Source organism: Aotus nancymaae, unplaced genomic scaffold, assembly GCF_030222135.1.
Source record: "Aotus nancymaae isolate 86718 unplaced genomic scaffold, 86718_ANA_hifiasm-v0.15.2.pri h1tg000090l, whole genome shotgun sequence".
Classification (NCBI taxonomy): domain Eukaryota; kingdom Metazoa; phylum Chordata; class Mammalia; order Primates; family Aotidae; genus Aotus; species Aotus nancymaae.
Window position 1 is genome coordinate 6,548,051 of NW_026988505.1, and position 16,338 is coordinate 6,564,388.

At 43.3% G+C, this 16,338-nt stretch overlaps 1 protein-coding gene across 2 annotated transcripts in view; it reads left to right on the forward strand.

The window, feature by feature from the left end:
* Positions 1 to 466: 466 nt before the first annotated feature.
* Positions 467 to 16,338, forward strand: part of TDRP (testis development related protein) — a 51,436-nt gene continuing 35,564 nt past the window's right edge. Inside the window, exon 1 of one of the 2 annotated variants that reach the window (XM_012458698.3) lies at positions 467 to 577. In XM_012458698.3, coding sequence (XP_012314121.1) covers positions 467 to 577 — 111 coding nt within the window. Of the gene's footprint in view, positions 578 to 13,127; positions 14,380 to 16,338 lie in introns of those variants that run through there. The other variant, XM_012458697.2, reaches the window with a different exon arrangement.

Sequence of the window (16,338 nt, forward strand, 5' to 3'; positions counted from 1 at the left end):
GTCCTGGGGAGGGTTTAGGACGGGCCTGGTTTTGGGGAGGGCTTGGGGGCGGGTCTGGTTGATGGTGGGGGCTTGGAGGCGGGCCTGGTTCTGAGGTTTGGGGGCGGGCCTGGTTTTGGGGAGGGTTTGGGGGCGGGCCTGGTTTCTGGGGAGGGTTTGGGGGCGGGCCTGGTTCTGGGGAGGGCTTGGGGGCGGGTCTAGTTTGGGGAAGCGAGGGTTTGGGGCGGGACTTGTTCTGGGGAGGGCTCGGGGGCGGGTCTGGTTCTGCGGAAGGTTTGGGGACGAGCCGGGCTGGGGAGGGTTTGGGGCGGGCCCGGTTCTGGGGGCGCCCCGCCCGCCGCCCGGCCCCGCCCGGCCCACTGGGCCCGCGTCCCGCAGGAGCCGCAGGCAGAGCGTCCGGCGGCCGGGAGGGACGGGGACTCACGGCTCGACGCACGGACGCAGGGACGCCGGAGCCCGCCCGAGCATGTGGAAGCTGGGCCGGGGCCGGGTGCTGCTGGACGAGCCCCCCGAGGATGAGGACGGCCTGCGGGGGGGACCGCCACAGGCCGCCGCCGCCGTCGCCGCCCAGGCGCAGGTGAGAGGGGGCGCGCAGGTGGGGGGTGCGGGTAGGCCAGGGGCGCACAGGTGGAGGGCGAGGGTGGGGGGCGCGCAGGTGGAGGTGCGGGTAGGTGGCAGCACAGTTTGGGCGCGCAGATGAGGTTGGGGCTGCGTAGCTCCGGGGTGCGGCCCACTAGGTGCCCGAGTGCGGAGTGGGAGAACTTGACCCGAGGCTGGTCCGGGGCTGAGTTGCCGCTGTGGTCCGCGTGGACTCCCTCTCCGCGTTACTGGCCAGGGTTGCCGGAGTCCTCGCCGCTGGCGGGGGGGGGGCCCAGTGCCCCCCACGCGTGTTACTTGGGGGGCGCAGTCCCAGGAGAGAGGGGATGCGGGGCTCGCACCCCGCAGCGTGGGCGTCGTGGGCCCAGGAGGCGGAGGTCCACGCCAGGTGCTCGCGTCCCCTGCGGAGCTGGCCGAGAATGCCTGAATCATTGCGCGCCCGGACGGCCTCCTCGTGGACACTAAGCAGCTTTGAACGACCGCAGCTCAATGTTAAGTGTGCTAAGTATTTGTTTGCATAACAAGTGTTTTCGTAAATCCTTGGTTTTTCTGAAGGAATCTGGCAGAAGGCCCTTATGCTGAAAACTGAAAGGCCTTTGCCTGACGAGTGTGGAGATATGTTTGGTATGTCTAGAATTTTTTAATTAAAAGGGCTCCCAGGTGGGCCCTGTGTGCCTTACATGTGGGCACCCCCTCCCCCCGCTCCCGTTTTCCCAGTGAAGTGCTCCTTTTCATGTACATGAAATTCAGGTCAGAAATCAAGCTTTTCTTTCTTTTTTAAATGAGGGTCATAAAATATCTTTTTCTGTTAAACGTTTGGCATCTTCTTCCTGTTGCCATTAAGGTCGAATGGAAGCTAAGGCTTTGTATCTTTTTTCCGGGGACTTGGAAATAGTTTCCGAGCAGAAGAGTTTTTCTTAGGGACTGGAGTTGTTTCTTCTTGGTAGACATTTCCTATAGAAGTTAAATTCCGTTCCCAACTCTTGGAAAATGGAGTTGATTATGTTAAACCTTTAAATATGGTTACTATCTGAACTTGTCTTTGAGAAATAGTGCTTACCGACCCCCCCTTTTTTTTTTTTAATTTCAAAATGTTAACGGTTACTCTAAACAGCCGCTCTCTTGAATGTAATCATGAGAATTTATATGTGGCCATAGAGTTAACTGCAGAAGCTATAACTAATGTTGTTCAAAGATGAGCCGCATTATTTATTGTTTCTGGATAAAGCCTTGAGAATTTTAAACTGAGCCTTCTTGTGTTCCTCTCGCATTTCTCTTAATGAATCCTTAAACCTACTTTTTTCTCTTAAGTTTTTATTTTTAAATTTTATTTTGAGACAGGGTCTTGCCTACTAGGCTGGAGTGCAGTGGCGCAGGCTGGCTACAGCCTGGGCTCAAGCGATTCTCCTCCCTCAGCCTCTGGAATAGCTGGGACTACAAGGTGCGCACCACCTCACCCGGCTAATAAAAAAACAATAAACGTTTTTGTGGAGATGGGGTTTTGTTATGTTATCTAGGCAGATCTTGAACACCTGGCCTCAAGTGATCTGCCCGCTTCAGCCTCCCAAAGTACTGGGATCACAGGTGTGAACTACCAGGCCTGGCCATAAATTCTTATTTTGAAAAATTTCTAACATACAGAAAAGTAGAATAATAGGAGATTGAACACCCTCATATACTCCACCTAGATTCAATCACTGGCAGCGCCTATTTAAAGCTCCTTTTCTGATTTTCTGTTTATAGAATTGTCATCTATACTTCTAAAGTGTTTGTGTCGGGGGAGGGGGGGACTTTAATAGACTATTTTTCAGGCCAGGTGTGGTGGCTCATACCTGTGATCCCAGTACTTTGGGAGGCTGAGGCGGGCAGATCACTTGAGCCCAGAAGTTCAAGATCTGCCTGGACAACATAACAAGACCTCATCTCCACAAGAACTTTTTTTTTTAATTAGCAATTTGAGGAGAAAGTACAGAGAGTTCTCATGGATCCCCGGACCCCCACTATCAACACTCCCAACAGAGTGGTGGGTTTGTTACAATCTGTGGACCTACACGGGGCTCATGATCCTCACCTGGGAGGGCTACGCTCAGTGTTGTGCACCCTTTGGTGTGTGTACTGACTGTGTCCACCATTAGAGGAGTTTTCCTGCCCTAGAGACCTTCTGTGTGTTCTTCCTCCCCGGAACCCCTGGCAACCACTGATCTTTGTACTGTCCCCATAGTTTGTTTTCCAGAATGTCATTTGGTTGCATTCACTCAGTGTGTAGCCTTTTCAGGTACGCTTCTCTCATTTAGAAAGATGCATTTAAGGTTTCTTCATGTCTTTTCATGGCGTGTAGCTCATTTCTTTCTAGCGCTGAATGGTACTCCACTGTCTGGGTGTACCACAGTTTATCTCTTCACCCTCTGGGGACATGTTGGTTGCTTTCACGCAACCAACATCAGTTTATTCATGTACCTGCTGTAAACATCAGGTGCTGGTTTTTGTGTGAATGTAAGTTTTCAGCTTACTTGGGTAAATACCTAGGAGTGTGATTGCTGGATTGCATGATGAGAGTGTTTATAAGAAACTGCCAAAGTGCCTTCCAAAGTGGCTGCACCAGTTGCACTCCTATGGGCCATGAATGAGAGTTCCTGTTGCTGTACATCCTCGTCAGCATTTGGTGCTGTCAGTATCTAGATTTCATCCATCCTAGTAGGTGTGTGGTGATGTCTCCTTGTCTTGAATTGCGTTTTCTTGATGACGAATGTATTGAGCATGTTTTCAGATGCATACTTGTCATCTGTGTCTCTTTTTTGGGGAGATGTCTGTTCAGATGTTTTGCCCCATTTTTAAATTAGGTGGTTTGATTTCTCATTGTTGAGTTTTAAGAGTTCTTTGTATGTTTTGGCTACTAGTCCTTTATATGTATGTGTTTTACAAAGATTTTCTCCCAGTCTGTGGCTTGACTTCACATTCTCTTGACAGTGTCTTTTTCAGAGCAGAAGTTTTTAATTTTCATGAAGCTTCACTTATGAATTATTTCTGTCATGGATGTGCCTTTGGTGTTATATTTAAAAAATCGTCACTGTACCCAAGATTTTCTCAGTTATCTGCTAGTTGTGAATTTTGACTGTGGTTTTTATGTTATGTTATTAAGGGTATCTAAAGTTTGTGTTGAAAAAACATTGCTATGTAAAAATAGAGAAAATGTGTGTTAATTGTGACTGGTTAGTCATTCTTAATTTAGTTAATTCTTCAAGGGGACTTATCTTTATGGAAAAGCTAACTTGTCTTAGAATTAAATTTTAAAATTCATGAAAAGTCTACCATAAAACTTCTGCCTATGAAATTTTGAAGTTGAGAGAAATAGGAATTAACATGCAAATAGGATTTAATGAATCTGTTAAATTCATTGTCATAGTAGAAATTCTCAGTTCTGTTTCATTCTTAGTCTTTTGTCCTACCCTCCAAATTTTTCAGTCAGTGTGATATTGAACGTGCAGGTTGAGAGCACATTCTGCCTGATTCTAGAAAGGCATTCTGTTTGCAATCATCCCTGTCCTGTTGCCTTTCTTGAAAATCAGGTTACACAGCTATTTTTTTTTTTAAGTGAAAAAGTAGATAATGTTAGGTTCTAATAGATTTGAAATGTGAAGCATTCAAAATTACTTGGACTTAAAGGAGACTTAACTATTACTAAAATAATTTTAACATTTTAGAAACTAAATTTCTGAGCATCTGTTTAGGCTATTGGCCTTTTTTTGGTCATAAGTACACTTTTGTATTAAAATATAACCATGATATTTATAAGGAGAATCATTCACTGCAGTCCGTCAACAAGGAGACACAAGTTTTAATGAATCTAATATTACTTTAAAAAAAACTGCTAATGAATATGGTAAAATATTTCTTGAGATTAAGTGTTAGGTCTTAAATTCTTCTCCCTTTCTAATGGGAAACATTGTTAAGCTCTTCTGTGTATCTGTCTATAAAGCATTTATGCAGATACATAGTGTATGTTCAGAAACAAAGATTTGCTGTCTCACTATTCACGTTTTTCTGTACCTTGAGTCGTTTCCTTCATAGTATGTGTCTCATGGAGTGCTTCCTGTTCCAGCACTGCCAGCTGGAAAAAATCCATTTTAAGGCTGTGTGACATTAAATGATATTAAATTACTGTGACACAATTTATTTCATTGGGCCTCTTATGGTGTATATAAAGGTTGCTGAGCCATTTTTTGACCTGTGCCCCTCAAAGTTTTATGCAAATAGTAGATAAAGAAGTGCAGAGACCTGTTCGACACGGACAGATGGTTTAGACGGGTCTAACACGGACAGTGTAGATGAGTTCATCTGTTGCCTCTAAACTGGATTGGGTAGGGATTTGGCTAGCCTTAACTAATGTCTTTCTAAACAAAACTCAGAATCTTTGACATGTGTTCAGTTAAAAATTTAAAAGGCTTAGACATATTCTGTAGACATTGCAAAGAAAAAAAGGAAAAAAGAAATCGAGGACTATTTCAGGTGTTTTAAAATCATGCTTGGAAATGGGAAGACCCAAGGAATAGTGAACCTTAGTTTAGATGACACAAAGTCACTCTTGTATGGCACTGAGAGGCTCTGTGACGTGTGCTTTAGTGGTGTCTGGGAAGAAAGGAGTGGAATAAATGCAATAGATGGTATTGATTAGCACCTCAATTCCAGAAAAGGCCTGATGTTCTACTGGAGGGCAGGTATGTGGGGAGGCAGAGGCCTTTCTCTCCTTGTCTGTATAGCTAACATTTTGTTAACTGTTTTCCATTATTTCTCTTTAAAAATAAAAGCAAATATTCACCGTTTTCTTATGCAGACATTAACCTGCAGTAAACACCTTCATACCTGTCTTTTCCCACTTGTAATAAGTGGTAGCCCTTATCAATACTTGAAGAGCTTCTTCCTTCTTCCATGTGTATTTGTGTGTTAAATGTTGAACAGTCATCTTAGTTCATTCAGGACACTGTAACAGAATAGGATAAACTGGGCAGATTCAACAACAAACATTTATTTCTCCAGTTCCGGAGGCTGGAAGTCTGAGATCAGGGTGCTTCTTTCTTGGTGAGGGGCTGCTTCCTGGTTTGCAGAGGGTGCTGCCTTCACACTGCCTCCTCCCAAGGCAAAGGGAGCTCTAGCTTCTTACTCCCATATTAGGACACTCATCTCATCATGGGGGCCCCACTCTCGGCCTCATCTCACCCCGATCGTCTCGCAGACACCACCTGCAAATGCCATCACATGAGGGGATGTGAGTTCTGGGGACACAGACATTCAGTTCACAGCAGTTGCATTTCCTTACATGGATATACAGGTTTTTAAGTACAGATTTAAAAAACTAGTCCCCTACTGATGTCTTTAGGGGGTCATTTCTAGTCTTTTTCTGTTACAGGCCTGCAGCATAGTCATTTCACATATCTAGAAGTGGAGCCATCCAAGGGAGCATGCATTTGTGGTTTTGATGGATGTTTCCAAATTGCTCTCCTAAAGAGGCTGTCCTGGTTTACATTCCAGCTAGCAGCATATGCGAATGTTTCTCACCACACTCTTACCAGCGTGATGTGATGCTCATGTCTTCAAGATTTTAGATCTGATGGGGAGAAAAGTTGCGTCTTAATGTGATTTTAATTTGCCTTTCTCTTATTGATATTCAGTAGCTTCTTATATGTTTACAAGCCTACTAAAGACTTTTAAAGACTTCTCCATCAGTCCTGTTACCATGTCACTGAATGTATGAAACTCTAGTCAAGATAACTGTATTTGCATGAAAATATGGTCAGGTAGTTTAGATTTGGACTTGGTTTCTGGTGAGCCTTGATTGGATCTACACCCTATCTCTGCCTTTTGTTAAGCCACTTGACCTAGCCAAACTTCAGTTTTGTTTTTTTAGTTGTAAAATTCGGATAAGTAGAGCTATCACTAGTGTTTAGTGAGGCTGTGCTTAGCCCCTGTTGAATAAGCCCTTGATATGGGTTGGTGCCACCATCTGACACATGGAGAAACTGGGCGCAAAGTGGGAGGGGCTGGGAAGGTCACACAGCTGCTGACAGACTCTCCCTGACCCAGCTTTAGTCAGGACCTCGCTTTTGTCCTACCCAGCCTTGGGAGAAGTCCCTGCAGTGAGAACCTCGCTGGATGTCTGATTGAGTTCCTGATCCCCAGGCCTTGATGTCTGAGTGCTTGGCCCACTTGTAGCAAGAATCCCCCACCCTTTCTCTTGTTCACTTTCCATCCCAAGACCCCTTTGTGGTTGGCTGCAAATCACAGCTGTCTTTGCCTATCCGGAGCTGAACCAAACTTCTCCACCCTATTGAGATAGCTTTGATTGAATCTCCCTGTTTTAACAATGCTACAGAAGCTTTATCAGTAGTGAAATGTCACAGACATTTTGTTCTAAAAACAAAACCTCTTCCCAACCCAGAAAACTTAACAATATTGGAAGAGGAAGAAAATAATTTTATTATGAAGGAGTACTTAGCTAGGATGTGATATATCACAGGCATAGACTGTGAAGATGAAAAAAATTTGTCTTTTATATAGCCAAGTAGATGCAACCCATTGTATTCATGTTTTCAAGACAAAATTGCCAACCTGATCCTATCTTTATGGGGAGGCCGGGTTTGCAACTTGGAGTCAGGTGACAGCTGAAGTTAGGTAGGCCCATCTCTTCTGGGAAATGTCATCTTCTGTTTCAGGTAGTTGTGAGACTGATAGGAGGCTAATTTAGCATTTGACCTTAAAGGAGTCCTAATTCTCAAACCCTGGCAAATTCTTGTTTACTCGTCTAATGAAGACTTCTATAAACCTTGTGGTCAAACCAGGCTGTCCTGCCCCTGCGTTGAAATGAAATAGTGAAAACTAAATGAAATCATCCATCTCCAGCCCTTAATAATTTTCTCTGGCAGACACAGTAAAAGAAGAAAGAGTAGGTCTTGTTATTAAAGAATAGAAATAGTTAGTGTCTTTTACTGACTTAGGATTTGATCTTCTGGTATCCCTTGCTCTGGACAGTGGGGTGCGGTGCAGGCAGGAGGGTCCGGGACAGCCGCATTTGAGCACTTCTCGTATGATGGACATTTAGACAGCATGAGCCTCTCTGGAGGGCTGTCTCATTCTAGGCTGAATGCTCACTGCTGTATCCCCAAGGCCAGGAAGGGAGCCAGGTCCACGTGGGGCTCAGCAGTGCCTGTGAGAGGAGTGTACTTGGTGTGGAGTTTCCATTTTACGGCACCCGATGGGAGCCTCACAATTGAGTCAGGGCGGGAACTCTGGAGTCTAGAGGGGGAGCAGGAATTCTCCAGGCTTAGGGGAGTTGATCTCCATGCAGATTCATTCTTGGGTAAACAGATGTTTGTAGGGTTAGGCTAATTGGGCTCTCATAGGAGCTGAGTCAGATATTCAGTCAGCAGAGTACTTTAGTCAAATCTACGTGGGTGATTACTTGAGAGGAAGCAGGAAGGGTCAGTTATCCTATTATAGAAGGGAAGGAGGATCCCGGGTGCTGCTCATGAGCTCCGGATTCAGCTGGCTTCTCTTTACCGATGCTTGGGGAGCTCCTGCCTATGGAACAGCATGGTGCTTTCATCCACTGAAATATAGCAAACATTTTCTAGTGGCCACATTAAAAAGTTTTAATGCAATATTTTAAATTTGGTATATTCAGCATATTATATCAATAGTTAATATAAAATTTATTACTGAGATTGTTTACATTTTGTTCATAGTCTGAAATCTGTGTATTTTACATTTAGCAGCAAAAGATACTAATAAATATGTATCAAATTGGATGCTAAATTTTCTTCAGAAATACTTGACCAGTATTTAGAGTTTATAAAATGTATAGCTGAAAAAGTAGGTTACTTTATCTGAGTTGTTTCAAACATACTTAAAAGTTTTCCATAACTGAAATGGAATGTTTTTAAATTGAAATTTGAATAATGAAAAACTCATTTCTACTAGCCCTATTTCAGGTCCTCAGTAGCTGTTTTTAGTGAATGCAAACTGATTTGGAAAGCACAGCTCTAGAATCTTCTTCCAGACTCAGATTAGCTCACTAAAGATGGTGGTGTATTCCTTTACTTGCTTGGGCCTGTGGAACTCCTCAAGCAATTAGCTAGGTAAATTCCGGGTGTCTTGACTGTATCTTTTTAGTAAGCCACTGAAGGGCAGAATGATGAGGGACTAAGTATCTGCCTCCCAGGCCCTAGCATATTACTCTGTATAATGTTCACCTGTAAATGTTAATAATAGGTTGAAATTTTTATTCCTGAGAGTTTAAAACCCTAATTGATAAGATGTACTTTCATTGGTTTTTGCTAGAGCTTAAGGTGGCATGACTTAGAATGTCTAAAAGCTGCAGTTCTTACACATTTCAGTTATGCTGTGGGTTTCACTATGTGAGTCAATCCGTGTCTTGGAAACTGAATGTTACTGAACATGGAGCCTAGCTTGCTGAGCCAGAGCTGGTGGGCCCACCTCACTGTACTCATATCTGCCTCAGGTGGGCACTTGTCCATACGATGGGAGACCCTGCAGTCTGTCTTCTGCTTTTTCTAGATCACCTGTTGGCAGGAATGGGCAACTTGGCTTTATGCCTGCATTTGGGGAGTGGATGTATGTATAGAGCTTGTCGGCCTTGCCTCAGGAATTAAAAGCCAAAGACTGAAGCTCAGGAGGGTTTTACCTGTTATTTCAGAGTGAGTCGAATGCAGACCACAGACCAGGGACACTTTCTTTTGTCTTCCTGTCCGCTTAGAGCAGGGAAGTTGTTTTATTTTAGTTTTATCTGATCCTCCACCTCGCCTTAGTTGAGGTTGTGTCTTCTGTACATAACCAGGCGAACCATAGTTTCTGCTTTGGGTGTCTCGTGGGGGCTGCTGTGAGGGAAAACTGCCTGCTCTCACCTTGGCTTTGTCTAGAAAGGGAGGGACCCATGAGCTAGGGTGGTGCAGCTGCTCCCGAAGACTTGGGAACCAGGCGAGTGTGTGCACAACCCACTGACAAGTTTGAATCTAAGGAGAGGCCCTACTATTTATTAGCAATTAATAAATGTGCTATTAATAAATGTGTATTAAAACCATGATGTAGCTTTATAATCTTTCAGATGGAAGTGCAATATTCTTTACAAAAACATTCTAAATGAAGTGGCAGATACTAGTTCCAGCGTTTGAAAGATAACTTGAGTCCTTTTATGATGGCTGCTGTTGTGTGCAGAGAGGAATGCTTTTCACTCAGAGTGTGCTGTTTTGTTTTTAGTCAGAGCATGTCTTGGTTTAGAGGATGGAATCCTGGATGATGATACTGGTGCTTGCCATGTGCTGGGCATTAGAGTGAGTGCTTTATAGCTGTTGCAGCCTCTCACAATAGCCCAAAAAGTAGTTACAGTTCATCTTCATTATTTGTGGATTCCATATCTGCAAATTCAGCTACTTGCTAAAATTTATTTGTAATCTCCAAATTATTACTCACAGTGCCTTCAAAGTTGTCCACAGACTTGCAGAGAGCAAACACTTATCACCCAGCGAGTTCCTTCCCCGCTGAGGCATGTATCCTACGTCCAGTCTATTGAGAGCTACCTTATTTTCACGTTTTTGTGCTTGCTTGTGATTTCACTGTTTATCATAGCCCGCAAGTGTAGTGCTGAAGTGCTGTCTAGTGTTCCCAAGCACAAGAAGGCTTGGCGCTCCCTACGGAGGGAGCACCTGTGTTAGAGATGGCTCAGTCATGAGTTATAGGGCTGGTGGCTGAGAGTCTGGTGTGAGTGAATCCACAGCAGGTATTAAATCAAAGCAAGGTCATGCATTGATTGTTAATGGAAAGTTGTTACCAGGGGCTGGCAGGAACCCTGGCCTTGTGTTTTTCCTAACAGCAATAATTCAGTATTTGCTAATTGACTGTTTGTGGCACTTTATACAACATAACTACTGTGAATGAGATTATATTTTACATTCGAGGAACTTAGAGAAGTTAAATAACTTGTGTAAAGTTGTAACCTTGTAAATTATGTGTGTTGGCAGCTACCAATAGGAATTTGAATCCAAGTTTTTCTGGGTTTATATTCTTTGTTGCATTATTTCTCTTACCTTATATGTTACGATGAATCTGTGATACCATTTTTCTTCATTTTCCAAATATTTTTTTTTATATTAAAAAGTAACTAGAGCTTCAACAATCAGTGCCTTTTGAAAGCACTGATAAAATTGTGTTTTGGCTCAACTTCCAATACAGTAAACATGACAGTATACTTTTAATTTTTGCCCTGCTTGAGTTTTCTATTAATGAGTTTCTCGGCAGAAGTCTTACTATTGGAGATGAACAGTTCTCTGGAAACTTAGCAAGTGAGAAGCACTAGAACATTGTGAGAGAAGAGAACCAGTGTATGTCCACCTACCCTCTACTGATAGAGGATTTCTGACACCGTTGAACACCTAACTGCTCTCCTGGACTTAGGAGAAAAAGAAATATGTACCATGTCTTTTGTTTCTTTGTTTTGGTCTGCTATAGCTGCAAACTGTATCACAGCCCTTTTTACTTATAATCGGGGGAGGGGGACAGAAAATGAAGCAGTTGAAGTGACACAGGAGGGCAGTACAGGGGAGAACTGGAAAATCCCATTAAGGAGTATAGGCTTCATTTGTTAGCTGAATACTGAAGAATTCGGAGTAACAGCTTGGTTGTATTTTGTAAAGATTACCTGTCTAAGGAGGAGGGGTTGGGGGCAAGATGCCCATGAAACAGCTCGGGTTCTAGTGGGGGAGGTCAGCTGTGAAATGAGAACCTGAGTTCCACATGGAGGATTTGTCAGGACAGGTCGGAAAAGGTGAGCCTGCCAAAGAGTGCTGATGAGAGTTGGTGCCTTTGGATGTGAAGATGAAGGCAGAAGAGCAGCTGCAGCTAAGAGTTTTGAGCTAGGGTGGTCAGGAGAAGGGCGTGCCCTAAGAGTCCCAGGGAAGTCCCTGGTGGTCTGGCTGTGGGAGCAGCCCAGTGAGGTTGCTGATGGATGTGCTGGCTTTGAAATGACATCTGCTGTTCAGAGTTGAGGGGCCCAGCAGTGATACGGGGTGGGAAGGGAGAGGCTTACATGCTTCTAGCTTGTGGCACTGTAAAAATGTACGAGAATCTCGTCCTCCATTTCAGAGCTCGTAATTTGGTTGATAAGTGGTTGAGACCAGGAAGAAGAAGGAAGACAGCATGGTGCTGGAAAAGCCTCTCTCAGATGGTCTGGAGGCAGGAATGGGTTCCAGTGCTGTTACTCGTTTTGGGACTTTGGGGCAAATAAGTTCCTCTCTCTAGACTTCATGTTTAAGTGAGGGCTCTGGAGCAGGAGTCAGCAAACTTTTACTGTAAAGGAACAGATAGTAACTGTTGTGGGCTTTGTGGGCCCTGCAGTCTGTCAGAATCACTCAGTTCTGCAGTTGCAGGCGAAAGCAGCCATAGGCAACATGTAAATGAATGGAAGTCGCTTTGTTCCAGTATAACTTTATTTACAAACACAGGCAGTTATTTACCGACCCTTGGTAAATAAAGACTAAAGGATCTTTGAAATCTCTTCTGCCTGTAAGGTAACTTAATTCATTAGTTTGTGATATAGAATTTGTTGTGATTTAGGGTAAAAATAGGAAGTCTTAATGCTAAACTCAGAAATAAATAGCATTGTCATGAAGCTCACTTACATTCTTCCTGAGCTTCCATTTTATTAGCTAGTGTGCATGTGTATGTATAGTTTTAAGTGCTTTTGCATAAATGGTCTTATTTGGTCCTTATCCTATGTAAAATGAATGAGATCGTATTCAAGGAGAAGATATTTAGAACAGTCTGTGATTGTATTCATGATCTTCACCCTAACGGTTTAGAAGCTAGAAGAGCTGGACCGTGTTTCTGTAGACAGCAAGAACTATGTGATGAATTCATCGTCTTGCTAGGGAGCCTAGGAGCTAACACGTGCCCTTCTGAGACAATGTGTAGATTTCCCCCAATAGCAGGTTTCAGTGAGTACATGGCTGCCCCATGGCCCGAAGTCCCAGCATCCTTTACCCTGCAGGGCTCATAACTGAGTGCTGGCTACCACATGTGAGGACACGCAACATGGGCATCTTCCTGGACGTGCCCTGCCACCTCTCTTTCCCCTTCACAGAGATTATAGATGTGGTGCACTCTCTTTCACCCTGTGGATGAGAGCAGTTTCCAGAGGTGGCAGAGGAATAAGAGGCAAGAACCTGGATTTCTGACACTGTTGAACACCTGTCTGCTCTCCTGGACTTAGGAGAAAAAGAAATATATACCATGTCTTTTGTTTGTTTGTTTGTTCTGCTATAGCAGCAAACTGTATCACAGCCAGGAGTCTTTATTACACAACCATTACAGGGACCCACTGTTTGTCAGAGTGCTGCCTGAAATCCCCTCATTCCTGTCTCAATTTCTTAAACTGAAAAATATTAGGTTGAAATAATATCTGGTGTGATTTAATATTTCCTTGTAACTACTTAGATCTCCTTTAGCTATTCTTTGCCAGATAGTTGGCTATGGTTAATACTAAGCTTGTTGACTGAAGATGATTAATATTTCTTTTTAAAATAAAATTGTTTTATATTGAAGATGTTTTAAAAAATGAAGTTTTGTCCCCACAGTATAACGCAGACAATTAGTTTGATGTGGAAAGAGCTTATGCCAATAAATTTTATAGAGAAAAGACAGTCTGTAACTGTGATTAAGGATGGCATCCTCATGCCTTTTCATTTTTTGTCATACGTAAAAACATGTGTCCCTATGTGTGATTTCTTCTAACACCAACCAATTCTTCAGTACCAACTGGGTATCCTGCAATTCAGTTTCCTTCTGACATTCCCTATCCAGAATTAGCACAGACCCTATGGATTAAGGACTAATTCCCACAAGACTGCACCCACTTCAGATGCCAGATACCAGTGGGTACCCAACTGACCATAAGTCTCTTATGTCACTCCACATAAAATGTGTGAGGTCAACACAATGGTGGAGTGGAAAGCCCCAGACCTTGTTCCCCCACAGGTTCTGACTGACAACAATATACAGTCCAAAAGGATGTATGAGAATTACAGAAACCAGTTAAGAAGTCCCAGTACATCAGGCAAGCTCAAAGCCAAGAACAGCTACATTGAAGGAGGGAAAAAAAAAGTCATGTAATTTCACGTGCTATAGCCTTTCCCTGAAGGTGGCACAGCTTGGCATGATTGGTAGTAAACACCCAACCCTCCCACAGGTAGGAAAGTAAAGAATGGAATGTAAGTCCAGCATTCTGTATTTTGGGGGGCAGCTTGATGGACTGACTAGTTTCTGTCTCTCCTGACTCAGTGCCATCGGGGAACTGGCATACTTTGGATGCCTAGGGGCTTCAGAGAAAAAAAGAGTTCACTGGGTTTTTGCAGCAGTGCTGCTGGTGGAAGTCAGGACAACTCAGCACAGTCAGGAGAGAGTAATGTGGTTTTTGGCTTATCCGTTGGGCAGGAATGATAAGAATGGAAAGTGCATTCAACATTCTGGCTTTTCAGGGGGCTGCCCAAGAGACTGGTTCCTGTTATGCCTGACTCAGAGCGCTGATAGAACCAGCGTATGTTGGATGTCTGGTGGCTGCTGAGAAGCGAGAGCTCTGCAGCCTGTTGCTCTACCAGACACCTTGCAGTGCCACAAACACCAGAGAGATGGAGAGATTACAAGCAACTGAAAAGAAACTGGCAGACCTCTTTAACTGGGACATTACATGTACAAGTCCAGAGAAGATTCATCCCAGAAAAGGTTTGAGAGGGCCCAGAATCTCTAGCTGAGCTGATTGGGGAAGGTCTTCCCACGTACCAAGCCAGTCCATAAAGACTGGGAGAGGTGCCTGTTTTTTTCAAATGCCCCCCCAAAAATTGGGTCTTGTTTTTATGTTTCATGAAAAAGAAATTGGGCCATGTTTTTCTGTTTCTTCCTATGTCTCATTATTTCTCCCAGCAAAAAATAATGAGACATAGGAAGAAACAGAAAAACATGGCCCAATTAATGGAACAAAATCTCCAGAATTTGACCCTAGAGAAATAGAGATATATGAATTATCTGACAAATAATTCAAAATGATTGTCTTAAAGAAGCTCAATGTGCTATTAGAGAACGGAGATAGTCTACTAAATGAAATCAGGAAAAAATACAATAACAAAATAAGAATATCAAGAAGATAGGAACTATAATAAAGAACCAAACAAATTCTGGATCTGAGAAATAACTGAATTGAAAAATTAAGGATTCAAAAGCAGACCCATTCATGCAGAAAAAAGAATCAGCAAACTTGGCAGATCATTTAAATTGATCAAATCAGAGGAAAAAAATGAATGAAAAGTAAAGTCTAAGGGACTTATGGTACACCATTGAGTGGACCAATATACCCATTATAGAAGTCCCAAAAAGAGAAGAGAGAGAAGGGAATGGAGAGCCTTTTTGAATAAATAGTGGTGCAAAACATCCCAAATATGAGGAAGAAAATGGACATCCAGATTCAAGAATCTAAAAGGACTCCATGTAGGATGAAACCAAAGAAAGGGTAAGAAGCCCACACTGAGAAAGATTTTAATCAAATTGCCAAAAGTCAATGGTAGAGAAATTTGAAAGAAGAAAGAGAAAAGTGACTTTTCATATAACAAGGGAGCTCCTCTAAGATTATCAGCAGGTTTATCAGCAGAAACATTACAATCTAAAGGGAGTGGGGTGATACAGTTAAACTGTTGTTAAAAAAGAAAAAAAATATGTCTATAGACATACCGCCCTGAATGCACCCAATCTTGTCTGATCTTGGAAGCTAAGCAGGATTGGGCCTGGTTAGTACTTGAATGGGAAAAAAGAAAAAATACACACAGCCAGCCAAGAATACTATAGCTGGCAAAACCATCCTTTAAAAATGAAGAAGAAATAAAGACCTTTCCAGCTAAACAAAAGCCGAAGAAGTTCATCACTGCAAGATCTACCTTTTTTTTTTTTTTTTAACAGTTGTCAAATGATCCTTTATTGAAATGTTTTCCTCCGTGCTTAACTAATTGGGCATTCCACATCACCACTGTTGGTGTCATCTATGATGTCACGAGAGTGACAGCTATCAACATTACAGCGCACAGACTGGGCAGTCCCCAGGATCTCTTTAATGGTTCCAGAGAGTTCTCTGGCTTAAGATTGGTGCTGCACCTGTTGACCAATGTTGACAGTCTCATTGAAAGTGATATTCCCGCTGTGTTTCTGTCTCTTGGTGATTGCTTGAGGGCTTTGATGATCAGGGCAGAGGCAGAAGGCACCACCTCAATCTGGGCCTGACTGTTCTGAATGGTCAGTATCACTGTTCCTCAGGCTCTTCCAGTCACCCATTGCCTTGGCATGTCATCACCAACCTTTTTTGGAGACAGACCCAGGGGGCTGATCTTGGGGGCCAGTGCAGAAGTGGCACTGACTTCACCTCCAGTGTACCTCATGTATACAATTTTGATCTCATTGGGGTCGAACTTCAGCGGCATGGTGGAGGTGACTGGTGTCTGATGAACCCAGATTCGGGATGACCGAAGAAGGTTGCACCTTGGCCTCTTCTGAGCTGAAAGCCAAAAGAAATGCTACTTTATAAGAAATGCTAAAGGTATTCTTTGAAGTTGAAGTGAAAGAATACTAAGCAGCAATATGAAAGCATGTGAAAAAACACGCTGGTAAGGGGAAATAAGTGGACAAAAACAGAACTATTGT